The sequence below is a fragment of the Pangasianodon hypophthalmus genome, chromosome 15, assembly GCF_027358585.1.
Source record: "Pangasianodon hypophthalmus isolate fPanHyp1 chromosome 15, fPanHyp1.pri, whole genome shotgun sequence".
NCBI lineage: Eukaryota > Metazoa > Chordata > Actinopteri > Siluriformes > Pangasiidae > Pangasianodon > Pangasianodon hypophthalmus.
In genome coordinates, this window is record NC_069724.1 from 4,325,121 (window position 1) to 4,342,572 (window position 17,452).

The following is a 17,452-nucleotide window of genomic DNA, read 5'->3' on the forward strand; positions in this document are numbered from 1 at the left end:
CTCACATTTACAGGCAAACTATTCCAAAGTTTAGGGGCTGCAGCTGAAAAAGCCAGACCACCCTTGGTTTTACAGAGACAACGTGGGACAGTTAAGAGAAGCTGATTACTAGACCTAAGTGCTCTTTGAGGAGAGTAAGGAATCAGAAGGTCACTGATGTATTTTGGTGCAAGACCAGATAAAGCCTTTCAAAGATAAAAAGGCATCAGTACAAGTTTTCATCAGATTTGCTGTTACCAAAAGTCTTAAGGTAGATTATTTTGGACTTTTATGGAATCAAGAGCAACAGCACCACCAGTGATCATAATAAAAATACACAGAATGATATGAAGAAGCAAGACTGGAGCTGATTTCTTTCTAGCCCAGACTGTAGATTCATGCAGCCTCTCAGTGACAGTTCAGTGACAGTGTCAGGTGATTACACAGATATGATCTCCATTAATATTTTTCAACTCGTTTCTGCAATATCTGTAACGTGCGTATGAAATATAGTCGGAGGTGAAGACAAACAAAATGGACTATTTACACTATCATCCTTTTTCTCCAAAAATGCATTTGGAGGAGAAATTAATGTTAGACTAAAATTAGACTAAGCATACAATATCAAATTACATAAAAGGACAGATGACAGAAAAGTAAGTTTGTTGTTTATTGGTTTGAACGAAATTGTTACAACTTTTCTGTTTCAGGAGGAAACATAGAGAATTATGGACTTGAATTGCTTAAAAAAATCCCAAATCACAAATGCAGCAGCCTATCTGTCTTTAAGAGTGTGTGTAATAGTTTGTCCCTCATTCTTACTGATAAGACCTCATGATTTTCCTGAGGGCTTTTCATGCCCTATTAAGCTCCTGTACACAGACTTCAGCAGACAGTAAAAGAATTAGAAGTAGAAATAGAAAAATTAGAGAAGAGAATTTGCCAGTCAGATTTTACTCTCCAATTTTTCTAAGGGAAGTGTGAATCCCTTGGGGCCTTCAGAATTTTCAGTGAATCCTTCTGTAATTTGAGTGAATGGGAAGAAGATTTTAGACTGTAATACTTAGCCAATTGCTTTATTTGTAAATAGGTGAATTTATGATCAAATCCACTGTATGTTGAGAAAATTAGCTATAAGGGGATTAAAGAAAAAAAAACATATATATATATATATATATATATATATATATATATATATATATATATATATAAATGTATGTATGAATATATGTATATATTCCTGATCTTTTTCCCCATCACACTAGAAGATATGGAAAGCAAATGCTAAGAAACATGAAATGATATTATTTAACTTAACCTGTGCCAAAGCACTGGCTCTATTGCTTCAATGTGCTTTCATGTGCTTTGCTGAAGCAATAAAAGCATGCCAACTGCTCTCCTACTGTTCTGTGTGTGTGGTGTGTGGGCCCATCAAATTCCATTTCACATTGCTTAAACGTGTCTGTGCCACATATAGCAATGGAAATGTGTGTGAAAAAGCAGCCGTGAAGTTTCTGCAACATACATGAAAGCTAGATTATTATGAAAATATACTGGCAAGAATGTATGAGCTCTGTAATATTAATATGATTGAAATCTGTTGGAGTGATGGAGTGAAACGCAATGGCAGGAGGATGATGGCAGGATTTGGTCATGGATTTGCTGTTGAAGGAGGAAAAAAGGGAGATAACATGACATAGCAGTGTGTTAGTGAATATCCAGCAAGTGGTTGTTTTTTAATTCCAACATAGCATTTAAACCTTTACTTTAGTGGCTAATCAATTCCAGAGCTTTTAATTAGCCTCTGAGAATCTGTCATCTGGTTTGCTATGTGATGTTTTAGGTCCGCCGGCTGACCTTGATTTCTTCATGGTCTTGTTAAATTCTTGTCATTAGTGTCTGACTATTTGTGGGCGGTTGATGAAAGACAGTATCCTGGTTTTTTTTTTATTTCAAGGTAGCTGTGCTTTAAGACACTTTAATACATCATGTCCAGACACTCTAGCTGGTTCAAAATTATTTTCTTAGCAAAATGCACTTGACCTGTAACGCATAACCCGTCCAAGACCAACACCACATTCACTTCTCCCCTTAATCTACAGTGTGTTTGTCAGGTAATAAGAATGATAAGTTACCTGGCATTGAAGGGATTACTTCCTAGTATGATGTGAGTACTCTCTCTTCCCACCAGGACCTTGATTCTGTCATAGAAAGAGCTGACTTGTTTCCCGGCTGATTGGCTTTGCTGAATGATCTGGAGTGGATCACGAGATCCACGACACAGTGGATTGCTCAGGCAAGGGCTCTGAGCGCAGCAGTCCGGATCCATGCAGTCAACCAGGCCATCTTAAAGGAGGAAAAACAACTTATCTTAATGGTATATTGCAAAAAATATTATGCAGTCAGCTCCAGAATTATTGGCACCCTTGACAAAGACGAGGGGAAACAATGGTTATGAAAAACGTCTTTGTGGTTATGTCTTTGTGTAATCTCACACCACTGAACATATGGGAGAAATCTAACCTTCAACTGAAATAAGTTTTTATATGAGACAACAATCATGACAGTGGTGGAAAGTCTTAAGTAGAAGCTAATAGTCTTATCAGCACTGGCATTACATCTTTACGCCGCTCTAAAGCAACAAACATGAGCCCTGGAATAGCTGACATGGAAACTCGCAAGCCAGGGATGTTCTGCCTTTAACCATCAACATGCACAAAATGTATGCAGGCATTGGAAAAAGACCAGATGATGTCTTTTTTTCCAATTTTTAACTGTCTAGTTTGGCTGAACCTGTGCCCTCCGTAGCCTCAGATTCCTGTTCTTGGCTTACATGAGTGGAACCCAACATTGGTCTTCTGTGACCTCATGGTATGGTGCGTTGTGAGTTCTGAGATGCTTTTCTGCTCAACACGGTTATAAAGAGTGGTTATTTAAGTTGCCGTAGCCTGTTTGTCAGCTCGAATCGGTCTGGCCAATGCCTTCTGACTTCTCTGCCAACAAGAAGTCACTGGACGTTCTTTGTTTTTCGCACCATACTGTGTAAAGTCTAGTGAGTGTTGTGCATGAAAATCCCAGGAGATCAGCAGTTTCTAAATTACTCAATCCAGCCCATCTGGCACCAACAACCAAGCCATTGTCAAAGTCACTGAGATCATTTTTTCCTCTGAAGCTCTTGCCCTGTATCTGTATGATTTTATGCATTGTGCTGCTGCCATATGATTGGCTGATTGGATACCGGATGAATGAATGAGCAAGTGTTACAAGTGTTCCTATTAAAGTGGCTGGGGAGTGGATCTCGCCAGCTTTAAACTCCGACTGCCATCTTATTCTTAAAGCTGACACTGTGTTAAACATCTCTTGATTTTAGACACTGCACTGCTTAGATATGAAGTAAGACAACCAAATAACATGATAAAAAGTCTGCTAAATAAATCATAACGCAAATGAGAATGCTTGCTTCTATGGCTGTAATTAGATCAGCAGACAGTAATGAGAAGACGCCTATGCTTAATGATGTTCTAGTTCAGATTTTCTCGTTCTGTCTGTCTCAGGCTCAGCCTCTCTTTCACACACTCTTTCCCTGCTTGCCTTTTTTAATCATTTCTATCAAATTTACATCAAAGTCATGGAGAACATCACGCACAATCCAGAGGGGCTTTTCTTCTTTTATATCCTTTCTCTCTTTCTCTCTCTCGCTCTCTCTCTCTCTGTACATACCCTTTTTAAGCACTATTCCCCAAATACACCAGTCCCATCTGTCTGTAACACGCTACAAACACTCACTGCCAACAACTTTACTGGTCTTTGTACTTTCTGACTCAACTGCCTCTGATCTGTGTGGTTTCTCTGAAGTAACTCCCCTGTAGCAAGAAAAAGAAAACAGAGGGTGAGAAGAAAAGGAAATACATGTGCTAGTGACAGAGAGAGACAGGGAGAGAGAGAAAGAGAGAGATAGAGAAAGTGTGAGAGAGAGGAGAAAGGAGAATTGTAGTGAAGGACAAACAGTTTAATCTCTTAGTGCAACCCAGGGGCTAAACTGGAGGTATGCTCAAAGGAGCTTTGGTTTATGTGAATGCCAATTAAAGTTGAGTTCTGCTATTATAATTTGATGGAAATGTAAATCATAGCATAGCATAATGGTGGTAATAACAATGACGATGATGTAATACATGCCAAAACTGACAAACTGAATTATTAAGATGTGGACACCGAATAATAGTAAAATTAAGCCCTTAAGACAAAAACAGAATATAACAAATACTGGTTTTAATCCCATTTCCATGATATAAATGTTACAAACTTTATATTATAACACACAGAATTATTAGTAAAAATGATTGCATAAAATAAACATTACAGGCAATAATTGAAAATTTTCACTCAACCGATAGGAGAAACTATTTGTATTTGTTCTAACAAAGCATCATTTTTATTAGAATTTTTAAAAAAATAATAGTATCTCTCTAAATATACATGTGCCAACATTATTGAAACCCCAAGATATATTTTAAATGGATGGAAATAAATTGTAATTTTTGAAAAAATTATATTATATAATCTTGGGAACTCCCTGTCTCTTACAGTCTCCCTGGAACTCTGTAGTTGCCTTTAAGCATGTCATGTTTCCCTGGGGTATAAATATGACGTAGTTTCTTCCCCACCTCAAAAATTACGCCAGTAAGTGGACCGGCTATGTTAAATTCACCTAGGGGTGAATGTGTTACCTGGGATTGCCTCTGAATCCACCGCAAGCCTGACCAGAATAAAGCTCTTACTGAAGACGAATGAATAAATACTTCCGATTAGAGCCAGCTTAGATTAGCAGAATGTTTTCAGAATATTATTTTTCTTTTTAGAACTCTTGTAGCTCTGACAATGGTGCTGCCATAAGTTGATATTGATGCGCTCGTTCTAATATCATTGCTATAGTAACAACTTGTTCACAAAGACTTGTATGGCAGATGCTTATATAATTTAAGCCTAATACTAAACAGATTTAAAAAAGAAAACATTAGTTTTGTATCTGTATGTACCTGTATGTACTTTACTTTTTAACAAGTAACATTTATGTAAGGAGTCTCCAGTGTCAGCACTTTGTAACAGTCATGGCGTAATGCTGGAACTTTACGGAGAAGTCTTCAGGACAGAGGATTTCAAGGTAACAAGGTGCATTTTTAATGTCTTATTAACTTCTAGACAAAGTGAGGGAACTACTGTTTATAGCTACTATAATGTAACATAGTGATAACAGAAACATTTCAGGGATGTTCCACAACATTAAACTGAACTATAAATGGATAAAAGTATGATGTTTCATTTTTTAAAAATAAATTTCATATATTAATTCTTCAATAAATTAATACATGAAAAATTGTAATTGTTGGCAAACTGCTGTGGTATAAGAAAAATAAAACACTTTGGGAGGTACAACTACATTATTGTCTAACCTTCTTGGAATCTGTTTAAAGTGCCACTCCTTTTTGCAGAAGGGGAAGGAGGAAGGGACATTGATTTGTCCTCACTAGGATGGCAGTGCACTGGAGGTGGAATAGAGATGGACCGTGTAATATGGGTTCTTGGGAAATGTGAGCTGTGGCCATGCAATCACACAGATTTCATCCTGTCTGAAGACACAGTGGTGTGCTCCAGTGCTCTTCTTGATCGCAACATTCTAACACATTCATAATGGAGATTTTCAACAGTGTGCATTAGGAGGAGAATTTTATGAGGAGTACCTGTATTGATTTCATTGATTCACATTACTATATATTACACACATCATTTCCATGGAATAGGTTTTCAATTTCACTTTAGGGATCTATCTCATGGCTGAATGCGTATGCAATAAAACCTCATCGAATTCCTCCACAGAAACGTGTCTTGCTGTATGATTTGAGTGTTTCTCCAGGTTCCGTCTTAATTGTGGGCTGAAATTGATTCTCACCTCCTTCGTTGTCTTTGTTGTCGTTGCAGGAGATCTCCATGGCAACGCTGCAGCCTGTCCCCCTCCAGCCAGTGTGGCATTCACAGTGCCAGCTGTTCTGACCCATAATGCACTGGCCGTTACCATTGCACAGGCCTGGACACCCATCTGTAGGAGAAAAAGGGAGAGAGATTGATCAATTTTTAAATATGATTATGAGTTGTAGCAGACTACATCTGGCACCCCAGAGACAACGAGGCAAACGCACGAATTGTACAGAGCATTACATGGTTCACAATTCATGGTTCATTAAATATTTTCTGATGTATTCATGGGTGGTTAACATAACACACATAAATTATACATGTATCAATATATATGCGCAGATGTGTCAACATTGTTTTACACAGTAACTGCGCTATAATGCGGTTTGTTCATCAAGGGTCAATAAAATCATCATTAATTCCTCTGTGTTTAACCACTGCAAATGAAACAAAAGCCTAACACAGTTTGTTTAATAACATTTATTGCAGCTGCTATGGTGAGAAACAGGATTACCCAATCAGTTTCATGCATTCTCCCCATTTCTGTTTGAAAGCTACTAGTCATCTTAGTTACCCTCTGTGCTCAGGGTTATTACCGTGACAACCAGTGAAGTACTGAAGGTTTACTGCAGGAGGAGAAAAAGAATTAATGAGATAAAATGCCTTTTCCCCATTACTAATATGTTCTGTGTAACTGTCATAAAGGTATTATATGGCAACTTTATTAATTGTGCAAGATTGGTTGACGGTGCATTAAATAATTAAAATAACAAATCTGTGCCATCACTGCTCTAACTGCTGTTTGGCATCCACCCAAAATACATGCGCGTGTTGCACTTCTCAAATTAATTGTACAGATCACACAGTGATTTTATTTAATATATTTCCTCATTTTCCCCCTGGAAATTAATTCCTGACTACTGACGAATGTAAAATTCTGTGTAATATGAAAGATCTGTCACTTAAGAAGAGTAGAGTCAGGAAATACTACACTATAATACAATATATCCTTAACTGTGATTCAAGATAATTGCTCTAAAAACTAAATTTTTCCTCCTGATCAGAACTGTTTGTGTTACATCCCATAATTACTGGCAATGGCATCGTTATAGATGAAAAAAAAGCAGAATATTTCTTCAAACCTTTTGTTTTTAAACACATTAAACACATTTTAGGAGCATGGTGTTTGTGGCAAGCTGCAAAAACGAGGTACTATTCATTTATTGTTTCTAGACTGCTTTTAGCTGGTTAAATAGCTACACTGATTAGCGCAAGACTGTATTCCAGGAGGTTCTGCAATGCTGCAATGCTACAGTATACACTATATGGCCAAAAGTATTTGGACACCTGACAGTCACACCCTTATGTGTGACTTAAATCCTATTCCAGATACTATATTTTCCACTAGATTTTGGAGCATGGTGATGTTGGATGAGAAGGCCTGGTGCGCAGTCGGCATTCCAGTTCATCCCAAAGGTGTTCAGTGGGGTTGAGGTCAGGGATCTGTGCAGGCCACTTGAGTTCTTCCACTCCAACCTTGGCAAGCCTCTTCTTCATGCAGCTTGTTTTGTGCCCAGGGGCATTGTCATGCTGGAGCATGTTTGGGCCTCTTGGTTCCATTGAAAGGAAATTGTAATGCTATAGCAAACAAAGAGCTCCTATACATTTGTATTCTTCCAATTGTGTGGCAACAGTTTGGGGAAGACCCTCATACGGGTGTGATGGTTAGGTGTCCACAAACTCTCGGCTAAATAATGTATCTGTATAATAGTAAGAAGCTATATGATCTATAGATAATACTATAGATGTAGATAATAATAGGTAATGCTCTCATATTTCACAATTTGTGGCAATCCAGTAAGTCCTGAAATACTGTAATTTTCTGCCCTTTCCTGCATGTGCTTCTGTAATAGCCCCTTATTGTGCATGTAATAGAGTAATACACTTGTAGAGAAAGCTTGTTAAAGACTGAGGATTGCGCAGCATGGTCATGTTCCACCAGAGCTACTTGAGCATTTACTGTCTTTAAGCAACATGAGAATAGCACACACACAAACAAACACACACAGTGTTGAACCACAGAGCAGCCAATTAGTATTCTACCTATGCTGCGCTGTTATTAGTATTCCAGCTAATTTACACCATAGTCATACTGCAGAATCTCAAATAGACTAGCACAAGGTGTGTTCATTCTCCTTGTACACACACACACACACAAAAAAACACACACACACACACACACACACACTTATGCAGTACACAAGAAAAGCTATCTACACAAATCTGCCCTAATTCTGTGACATATGGTGTAGTGTAACAGCAGACCTTTATAAATTTTTAATTATTCCATCATTATTGAACAAAATTTTAATAAGTAATTAGCAAAAGACTGAAAACTGAAATGATTTCTCACCCCAGATGGCATCAAATCATCAGATACGATTTAAACAGAGGTATAAAGACCTCTGTCTAATTCAAATTACTGATAAGGTGAAGGAGGCGTGGCCTCTGTATCTGTCAGTTCCAGTGAATGAGGTGTGGTCTCTGTGTCTGAAAATCCCAGTAAAAGAGGCGTGGCCACTGTCACTGTCAGTCCCTGTGAATAAGGTGTGGCCTCTCTCTATCAGTCGCAGTAAAGGAGGCGTGGCCTCTGTGACTGTCAGACGCAATTAAGGAGGCATGGCCTCATTGTCTGTCATTCCCTGTGAGTTCCAGTGAAGGAGACATGGCCTCTGGGTGCTTATGGATTTTGGCCCTAATAATGTTTCTCTCAATAGCTCTGATCACTGTTAAACACAACATACTGTAAACCTTAATTAACAGCTAGAGGGAAAAAAAAAAAGAAAAAGTGTGGCAAAGCTTTTAAGGCTGTATCATAAAAGTGCACTAATAAACAACTAATTTGACCAACAACAACAAAAGGAATTCAGTCGCTTGGCCATTCCCTTTAAAAATGCAAAAAAAGGCAAGCTACTTGTAGTCTTGCTTGTAATCATCATACATTTGTATTTCAGTCAAAGCTCTTTGTACATTTATTTATATCAACCTGTGGCAGCTGACAACATTACAGGTGTAAGTGAGTGTAACATTAAATCCTCTGAGTGATAAGTATAAACTGTATGTTGATAGATAACGTAACAGCTGCCTACATTATATGACTGCTGTTAGTGACTCTGTGATGCTCTCACTGTGTATACATGTGGTGCCTGTGTGTTTTGTGTGTGTGTGTGTGAGCATGTGTGTGAGTGTGTATTTACCGATGGTGCAGTGCTCGCCGTTCCAGCCCTGCTCGCACTGGCACTTGCCGTCTCTACAGGTGCCATGTTTCACACACAGCGGGTTACAGAGCCTCTGATCACATCCAGCACCTGCCCAGCCTTCCTCACAGTGACACACACCACCCACACACACACCGTGGCTCCCACAGTCTGCAGAACATACCTCTGCACACGGAGAGAGAGAGAGACAAAGGGAAAAAAGTATATTTCATAAGAAAGGAGGAAAGAGCAATGGATGGTTAATAGACGGAGCAAGGTAAGAGAGGAGAAGAGGAAGTAAGGAGGAAGAGACGAAGAAAGAGAAAATAGGAGAAAGAAGAAGAGGGTTAGGAAGAAAGAAGGGAAATAAGAAGAAAAGGAAGAAAGAGGAAGAAAATAAGAAAGAAAAGTAAGAGAGTTAGAAAGAAGACGAAGGAAACAGCAAGACAAAGAGGGTTAGACAGAGAACAGAAGAGGAAAAGAAGACATGAAGAAGGAGGACAACGAGGAAGGGATGGGAACAGAAGAGGATTAAAGGATTAATGATGAATAAGAAAGTGAAAGATAAATGAAGCAGAAGTGAGCACTGACCTGTGGAGCAGTCAGGACCCATCCAGTTGGGATCGCAGGTGCAGAGGCCCGTGTCGGCGCTGTACACTCCGTGGCCGTGGCACTGCTCTGGACACTGAGATCTGGGAACGTCACACAGCGGCCCCGTCCAGCCCGGCTTACACAGACACTGACCTGATATGCAGGTCCCATGACCGGAACACGTCGGATCCAGACAATCCACTAAGAGGAGGAAAGAGGGCGAAATAAGAGTGAGGCGTAATCACAGTCATGTAGAAAAGAAGTAATTCCAGATGATTGGAAAAGCACTGACGATAAATTTCCATCTTTCCTCTTCCTCTTCCATCTTGTGCACATGCACACATTCCTTAAAACTTTTCTTTTTGTGTGGAACTCGTTTTCATTTAGCTCTTTCAAACTGACTTCTGGAATCTTTCCAGCACCAGAAAAGAGTGAGATCTTATATGAGGAGTGCAGTAAGCGAGAGTGTTTCAGGCCAATTTTTTAAAAAGCCTGATCAATAAGGCCAATTTAATCCCCTTTGTACTTCTTATGATATATGTACCCTGCTGGTGGAGCTATTAATACAACACAGATACGGAAATTCATACTGAATCTCGCCAGAAAAAGAGTTTCTTTTGTTTTTGTGGTTAGAATGCGATAACTGTGAATGCAGATATTGGGAGTGTGTGGCTGTCGAGTTCCTCTGAAACATAAAACACACACCAAGCTTAGGTTGTTTAACTGGAGTTAACCAAGGCTGATTAATGATCGCCGCTGTCTTCTGTGAAACACAAAGCAAAAATTACAGCTGACGTCTGACATGTACCTACGTTCTGCAGCTACGTGAAAGGAAATAACGCTATATATCTGCAATCCTGTGTCTCAAACCGCATTTAAATATCTGCACAAACCAGTTTGTTATAGAAACAAAGCTAGCTAGCTACAGAAAATGAGACAAAGGTGAAAAATAATGAGTAGAATGCTATCAGGATTTATGATTTTTTTAAAATAATTTGATCAATTATTGCTCTTAGCTGTCCATAAAAATAATATGTGATAAAAAAGGTGCTAAGCAGCTAGAATATGAATCTATTACCAGGAAAAGGTCTAGTTTTGATTTTACACCTGCTCTTTCAGCGAGGCGTACATTTTATGCCCAGGGAAAAATCAGTTCACGAACTGTTGGTGCAACGCTTTTAAATTTACACTCAGAACATTACTACCATCTTGTCATAAGTCTGACATTACAACCGACCCCAAGGGAGAACAGTGGAGAAGAGTAACAGGTTGAGATCAAGAAAGAAAAGAGTGGAGAAAGAGGATGAGGAACAGTGGAGGACGTAGAAGAGGAAATGGAGAAGAGCAAATGAAGAGAGAAGATAGAGGAAGTGAATGGAAAGAGAGAGAAAGGGGAAGAGGATGAGGAAAAGGAAAAGGAAGAGGGGAGAAGGTAGGAGGAAGAGGAACAGGAAGAGAAAAAGAAGAGGAAGAAGAGAGAGGACACAAAAGAGGAGAGAGAAGAAAAGGCGGAAAAGCAGAAGAGGAAATGGAGAAGAGCAAAAGAAGAGAGAAGAAAGAGGAAGTCAATGGAAAGAGAGGAGAAAGAGGAAGCAGAAGAGACAATGGAGAAGAGAATGAAAATAAGGGGGAGAAGAGAGAAGAAAGAGGACAGGAATGGAAAGAGGAAGGGGATGAGGAAAAGAGAGGTGAAAATAGGAGGAAGAGCAGTAGGAAGAGAAAAAAGAAGCCGAAGAAGAGAAAGAGTACACGAAAGATGTGAGAAGAGAAAGAAAAAGAGGATGAGAGGAGGAAGTTGAAGAGGAAATGTAGAAGAGAATGAACAGATGGGAAAGAAGAGAGAAGAAATAGGAAGTGAATGGAAAACAGGAGACCGAGGCAGGGGATGAGGAAAAGAAGTTGAGAAGAAATTAAGAGAAAGAGCAATAGGAAGAGAAGAGGAAAAGAAGACAAGAGGAAGAATAAACAAAGGAGACAAAACATGAAGAGAAAGAAGAAGAGAAAGAAAAAGAGAAGTCAAGTGAAGAGGAAGTAGAGGTAGAGGAAAATGACTGTCAGGACAGCACAGATGTTAATTACAGGGAATAAACCATGTGCAGACTCTCACCTTCCTCGCAGTTCTCGCCACGGTATCCGGCTGCGCAGGTGCACGTGCCGTGGCTGCAGGTGCCACGGCCGCCGCACTCGGGGTCGATGCACTGCGTCGCCGGGACGTCACACTCCAGCCCCTTCCAGCCGCTGTAGCACACACACACTCCCTTGCTGTACTGGCCGTTACCGCTGCACAGCACGGGACACGCCGCTGCAGCACACACAGCACAGAGCGAGCCAAAAAAAAAAATGGGCAGAGAGGAAGTGAAAGAGAAGAAACAGCTTAATTAATCCAGAGTGGTGAGAAACGTGGAATCAAAGATTTGAAGAGTTACTGCTCATTCACGAACAGTCCTCGGCTAAACAAACATCTGGTGGTGGGTAGTTATTCATTATTCATATCGTAATATCAATGTTTGTGACTGCGGATAAGAAAATGATATAAAAGCATTGGGGGAGAATCAGTAAGAGACCGTGTGTCTGCTACGATAAACACACCCCACACAAACAAACACTCAGCGACTCCTACAGATACGGCACGAAGGAAACACAACTCATACACACTCATATATTATTAAACCAAGGAGACAGAGTAATATCTGCAGTGGTGGATTCTCATAGATAAAGGACACAAGGCTGCAGTCTCTCTCTCTCTCTCTCTCTCTCTCTCTCTCTGTGTGCCTTTTTTTCTCTCAAATGCAGTGTTTAGTATCAACCTCAGCCTACTGAAATATTATTGAGATTTTTTTATTTATTTTTTAAGCTAAAGGTTTTTCTACAAAAATGAAATGTACAGAATTTTCCACCTAACCCAAATATAGTTGACCAGTAAAGACTTTTTAAGATTAGCTTTGATTAGCTATGAGGATTATGAGTAAGATTACAGCTAGCAGTTTAGCATCTGGCACATATATATAAATCACCACAGACTTGCCTCTAAATCATTATTTGACTCAGTAAAACCAATTTACATAATCAGTTAAACAACACTATTGGCTGTATCTATAACAAGTGTGCCTCAAAACACTCCCTGTTTCTGTGGAGTGAAAGTGATTTTGTCATCAAAATGGCTGCTACTTTTTATGTTGTCAGCTATGCTTTTGTTCATTACATAAACAACAGTAAATCACACAGTGTGAGAAACCACATAAGCAAGTTTCGCTGAGTCACTGGCTGTTTTCAAACTAAATCTACAGACCTACCTCTTCACTAAGCATTTAACTGAGCACTAAAAATCCTCAACATGTACTGTTTTTGTTGCTGTACCAACTCACTCTACCAGCAGGGGTTTAGCATTTGTGCTAGCCTGTTTCTATTTCTGATTATGTTTCTGATTGAGACAAAAGTGCTTTTTGTACGTCTATAATTTGCTAAATGCTGTGAAAGTAAAAGTAATGGACAACTTGATGCAGTCTGAGGCCAGGGAGTTTGATCATTTTGCCATGCAGTGAACATGATGATCAACTGCAAGCTAACTTTACTTGTTAGCAACATTAGCCCTGAAGCTCCAGTGCAAACTTCAGATACCAAACATACCCTGGGTGTTTGACTATAATTAGGATAAGAAAGAAACTGTGTATATTTCATACGTTACATTGTTAACTGAACTATGTCTTCAAACAGAATGACTTTATATAGCTTTTTTATAGCACCAGCGTCATACTGGCTGACTAGCAAACCGCTGTGTGACTAGCATCGTCATGCTGGCAGTGTTGCCATCTCATTTCAGAGGAAACTAGCTAATCCTTATAAGGTTGCTAGAAGCTTTCAGATGATGCCATAGACTAATTTGCATATTCATGGTTTTGTCATGATCATTTGCATACCAAAATGTGTTAATTTCCTGAAGACACTTAGAATAGACTAGATTTATATCAGAATAGATTATAACTTACTAGAAAGATGAAGTCTTTGCTCATATAGCATTTAAAAAAATACTAATAAGTTAATAAGTTCTATCAAGAAGCAGACAAAATAAAGCAGTGGTAATAATTAGTCAGGAAGTTATACACGTTAAATATGGAATGCCTAGCTTGTATTACTCATAAATATATGAGAAAGTGTTGTTAATTTGAGAAATTCAGATTAAAATAAATGTTGTAAACCTAAAATGATGGTTGAGTGAACGTGGTGCATGTTGGCAGCCGCTGCTTGATGTGATTACCAAACTAATTATTTTGTCTCCATGTTTTTTAACAACCATCGGCCCTTTATTTTATGTGTTTTTACATATGTGAGTGAGAGATAATATTTTCACCAGTATTTTTAACCAACATTTTTTAAAATTATTTTTATCTGTAATATTTTTTTTCAATTGTCTGTAATCTTTCATTTGCAGACCCTGGGATTATTTTCTTAGGAGAGCTGGATAGCTATATTGACTGCAGGCCAGTTGCTATGTGACAAGTTCTGTTAGATTTGTCATTAAGCTCTCTCCTGCTAAACCGGGTCTAAACAGTCACCAAATCTAGCAACAGAATCGCTAAGTTGGCAAGACTGCTTTGATCATTGCTTGTGCTGGTCAGGTTGGTGACTAGCTATACTAGTCCAAGCTAAAGTTTAATAATTTCATGATTTCATAATTATATCCAGTATATGTTAATATACAATGTCAATCTGGCATAGTCAACAGTTCAAACGTAAGTCAACAAGCAAGTAATAAAAAAAAGCAGATGCTCTTTGTGTAGTACCTTTGGAGCAGTCCATGCCATGGAAACCGGGGAAGCAGTGACACACTCCTGATGTGCACTCTCCGTTGCCATGGCAGTTCTGCGGACACTCTTGCACAGAATCTGGGTGATGTTGAAACAGAAGTGTGTTAATGACACACAGTGATTAATGATTGCGAGGAAGTGGGCAAGGCCCTGATGTTTAAATTTTCCTGGCTGTACTTGAAACAAGAGGAATTTTATTACTCTAATAAGCCATAAAGTCTCAGCATAAATCTTTTAAAGCAGAACAGACATGAGGTGGTGGTCTCGGATTAATAACCATCAGGATAATAATATCCATACTATTATTCAAGTTGTCTACCAAAATGTTGCCTTGGAAGAGGTTTTTGTGTAAGGACTATACTGGTCTTGTACTGATGATCAATATTTACATCATGGCATATGCCAGTGATGCCATTATGAATAGCAATATTCAGACATGTCTGAATTGAAGATTATACATTGAGGTCAGTTTATTATATATTACTGACCATAGACCTATCTATTGCTATGCACTATTTTTCAGTCCGTTTTTTCCCTTTGAATCAGTGGAAAGAGACCACCACACAGCTACCACATACTCACCATCAGCACAATTCTCATCATCATTTGGCATTGAGAGTAGATACAAGATGCAATTGTAATTCAATTGCAATTACATAGACTCCCTGCAAATCTCTGTAAATTTTATGAGTGTCAACACAGCTCAGTTAAAGCATCGTGTTAATGGCATTAAACATCAGCCCAATTGTAATATATATATATATAAAATACCAACTGTATTTTTAAAGTTGAATATCATCCATCATAAATATTAGACTTATCACTATTACATTATTGACACTGAAATACTTTACTCAAGTAAAAGTACAATTACTTATCTACATAAATACTCTGGTAACAGCGTCAAATTTTGCACTCATGTTAAAGTAGAAAAGCATAAATTTAATTAAAGTATGAATGTAAAAGAACAAGAAAGATTCACAAAAGAAAAAGACTTCAAATCACCCACTGATTTTAGTTCTGCATGGTACAGAACCAAGAAACACGGGAAAATATTATCTAAAATATCAGCAAATGTTAGCTAGATAACTCAGATGACGCAAACTAGCTGAATGCTAACATTGAGCTGTCACAATACAAATTCCCTTGATAAATACAAAGTGTATTCCGCAGCATATAGATTACAGTCACAATCTTACATCTACTTACAGTACTGTGCAAAAGTCTTAGCCACCCTATTTTTTTTAGTACAAACTTTGCTATAGATTTTTATTTTATGACTTCTACTTTATTGATTCAGTACAAAAACATTTTAGATTTCCAAACATTAGTTTTCCAGTACAAAATTAAATGTTACAGAAAAATGTTTGTATGTCAGTAAAGAAAGTGGCATATTACATAAGAGACACTTTTCAGACAAAAAACATAATCAAGACTGCTGGATTTTGCTGCAAAAATAAGAAGCAAGAGTGACAGTCAAAGTCTCCAGAAGAACTGTGACTGGTTCTGCAAGATGCTCAGTAAAACTTACTGCTCATTTCCTTATAAAACTGCACACACTGTACCTGAGACTACTAATTTTTTTTTAAAGCAAAGGATCGTCACACCAAATATTGACTTTGTTTCATTTATTACTGTTTACTGCTCTTTCTAGTATTTTTTTAAAATGTAGAAACATTTAGTTTCATTATTTTTGAAGGCATCTTTGCTGTACAGCATTTCTTTGCATGTGCCTAAGACCTTTGCACAGAACTGAACATCTACTTTTCAAGATCAGATTCGTTATATTTAACAACTCTTGTTAAATACACATATTTAAATTCCAGATTTAAGGACAATAAGAAAGAAATTTCATATAATTTCTCTGTCTCTAAACACTTGCTGTTCACTGAGAAATTCCTAATTATTAATCATTGATAACTCTTTCTATTAATTTCTTTTCTTTTATTATCGGTCCTTTAAAAGTTCCCTGTTTACTCACCATTTCAAAGTAAAAATATTACAGCAGAAAGCACTTGGTAAATGTTCCTTTTTTGCATCACTCTGCATTCAGTCTATTGGCATTGAAGCCTTCAGTGGGAATGTGAGAGCTGAGGCCTTCTCTGGCTGATGAAGCAAAGTGAGAGACTCAGCATTTTCTTTTTTAACTTTGTTTGCTGTAAAATGCCTCCTCTCCATGTGACTTCTCAAAGGAGTATACAACTCACAAGCCTGCTCTAGCTCCAGTCGATCACACGCTACTCTTTCAGGCTATGACACTCTCTAAAGTACCTACCTAACCCTCTATCTGTATTCTGGTTTTACTCCTTGGAACGTAGCCTGCTCTTTTAGCCAAAATCCTCCATTGAGATGCTAAAGTGTACGAGTGATATGGTAATGAGAGTGTGTACAGACACGTACCCAGAGCCACCGTACTGAAGGAGACAGGCTCTTTCTCCTTGCCGTCATTATAGAAAGCAAGATGCCATGTGCCAGGGTCCAGATACTGCACAAAGATAGCCTCGTTCTGCACCACCGTCTGAATACTGCGCCTCTCCCGCGGAGACTCCACCACACTCCACTTCTCTTTCCCATCCAAACGCTCCATATAGTCATACTGAAGAGAGAGAGAGAGAGAGAGTAGAGCAGGTTTCAGTGGACTAGAACTAAAATTTAATCAAAAAACTTAAGTAAAATGTGTCATAATGTATGCTGTTTTAAAGGAATACTCCAGCATTTTCAACCTAATCATAACTCACTGTATCTGTAGCATATGTGTGATTACCACATCCATCACCTGATACAGAGAAAAAGGAATGAAGGAAGTTAAAAAGGAGGAAACAGAAGAAAGAAAGAAAGAAAGAAAGAAAA

The 17,452-nt window shown here is 38.4% G+C and overlaps 1 protein-coding gene across 2 annotated transcripts in view; it reads right to left on the reverse strand.

Annotated features, from left to right (window-relative positions):
* tenm2b (teneurin transmembrane protein 2b) overlaps positions 1-17,452 on the reverse strand; it is a 282,971-nt gene that overhangs the window by 16,476 nt on the left and 249,043 nt on the right. For both annotated transcript variants that reach the window (XM_034311334.2, XM_026938712.3), the window contains 7 exons: positions 17,003-17,198; positions 14,579-14,680; positions 11,905-12,099; positions 9,798-9,998; positions 9,207-9,392; positions 5,927-6,073; positions 2,115-2,325 (listed from right to left, as the gene is read on the reverse strand). In XM_034311334.2, the coding sequence (XP_034167225.2) occupies positions 2,115-2,325; positions 5,927-6,073; positions 9,207-9,392; positions 9,798-9,998; positions 11,905-12,099; positions 14,579-14,680; positions 17,003-17,198 (1,238 nt within the window). The remainder of the gene's footprint in view (positions 1-2,114; positions 2,326-5,926; positions 6,074-9,206; positions 9,393-9,797; positions 9,999-11,904; positions 12,100-14,578; positions 14,681-17,002; positions 17,199-17,452) is intronic.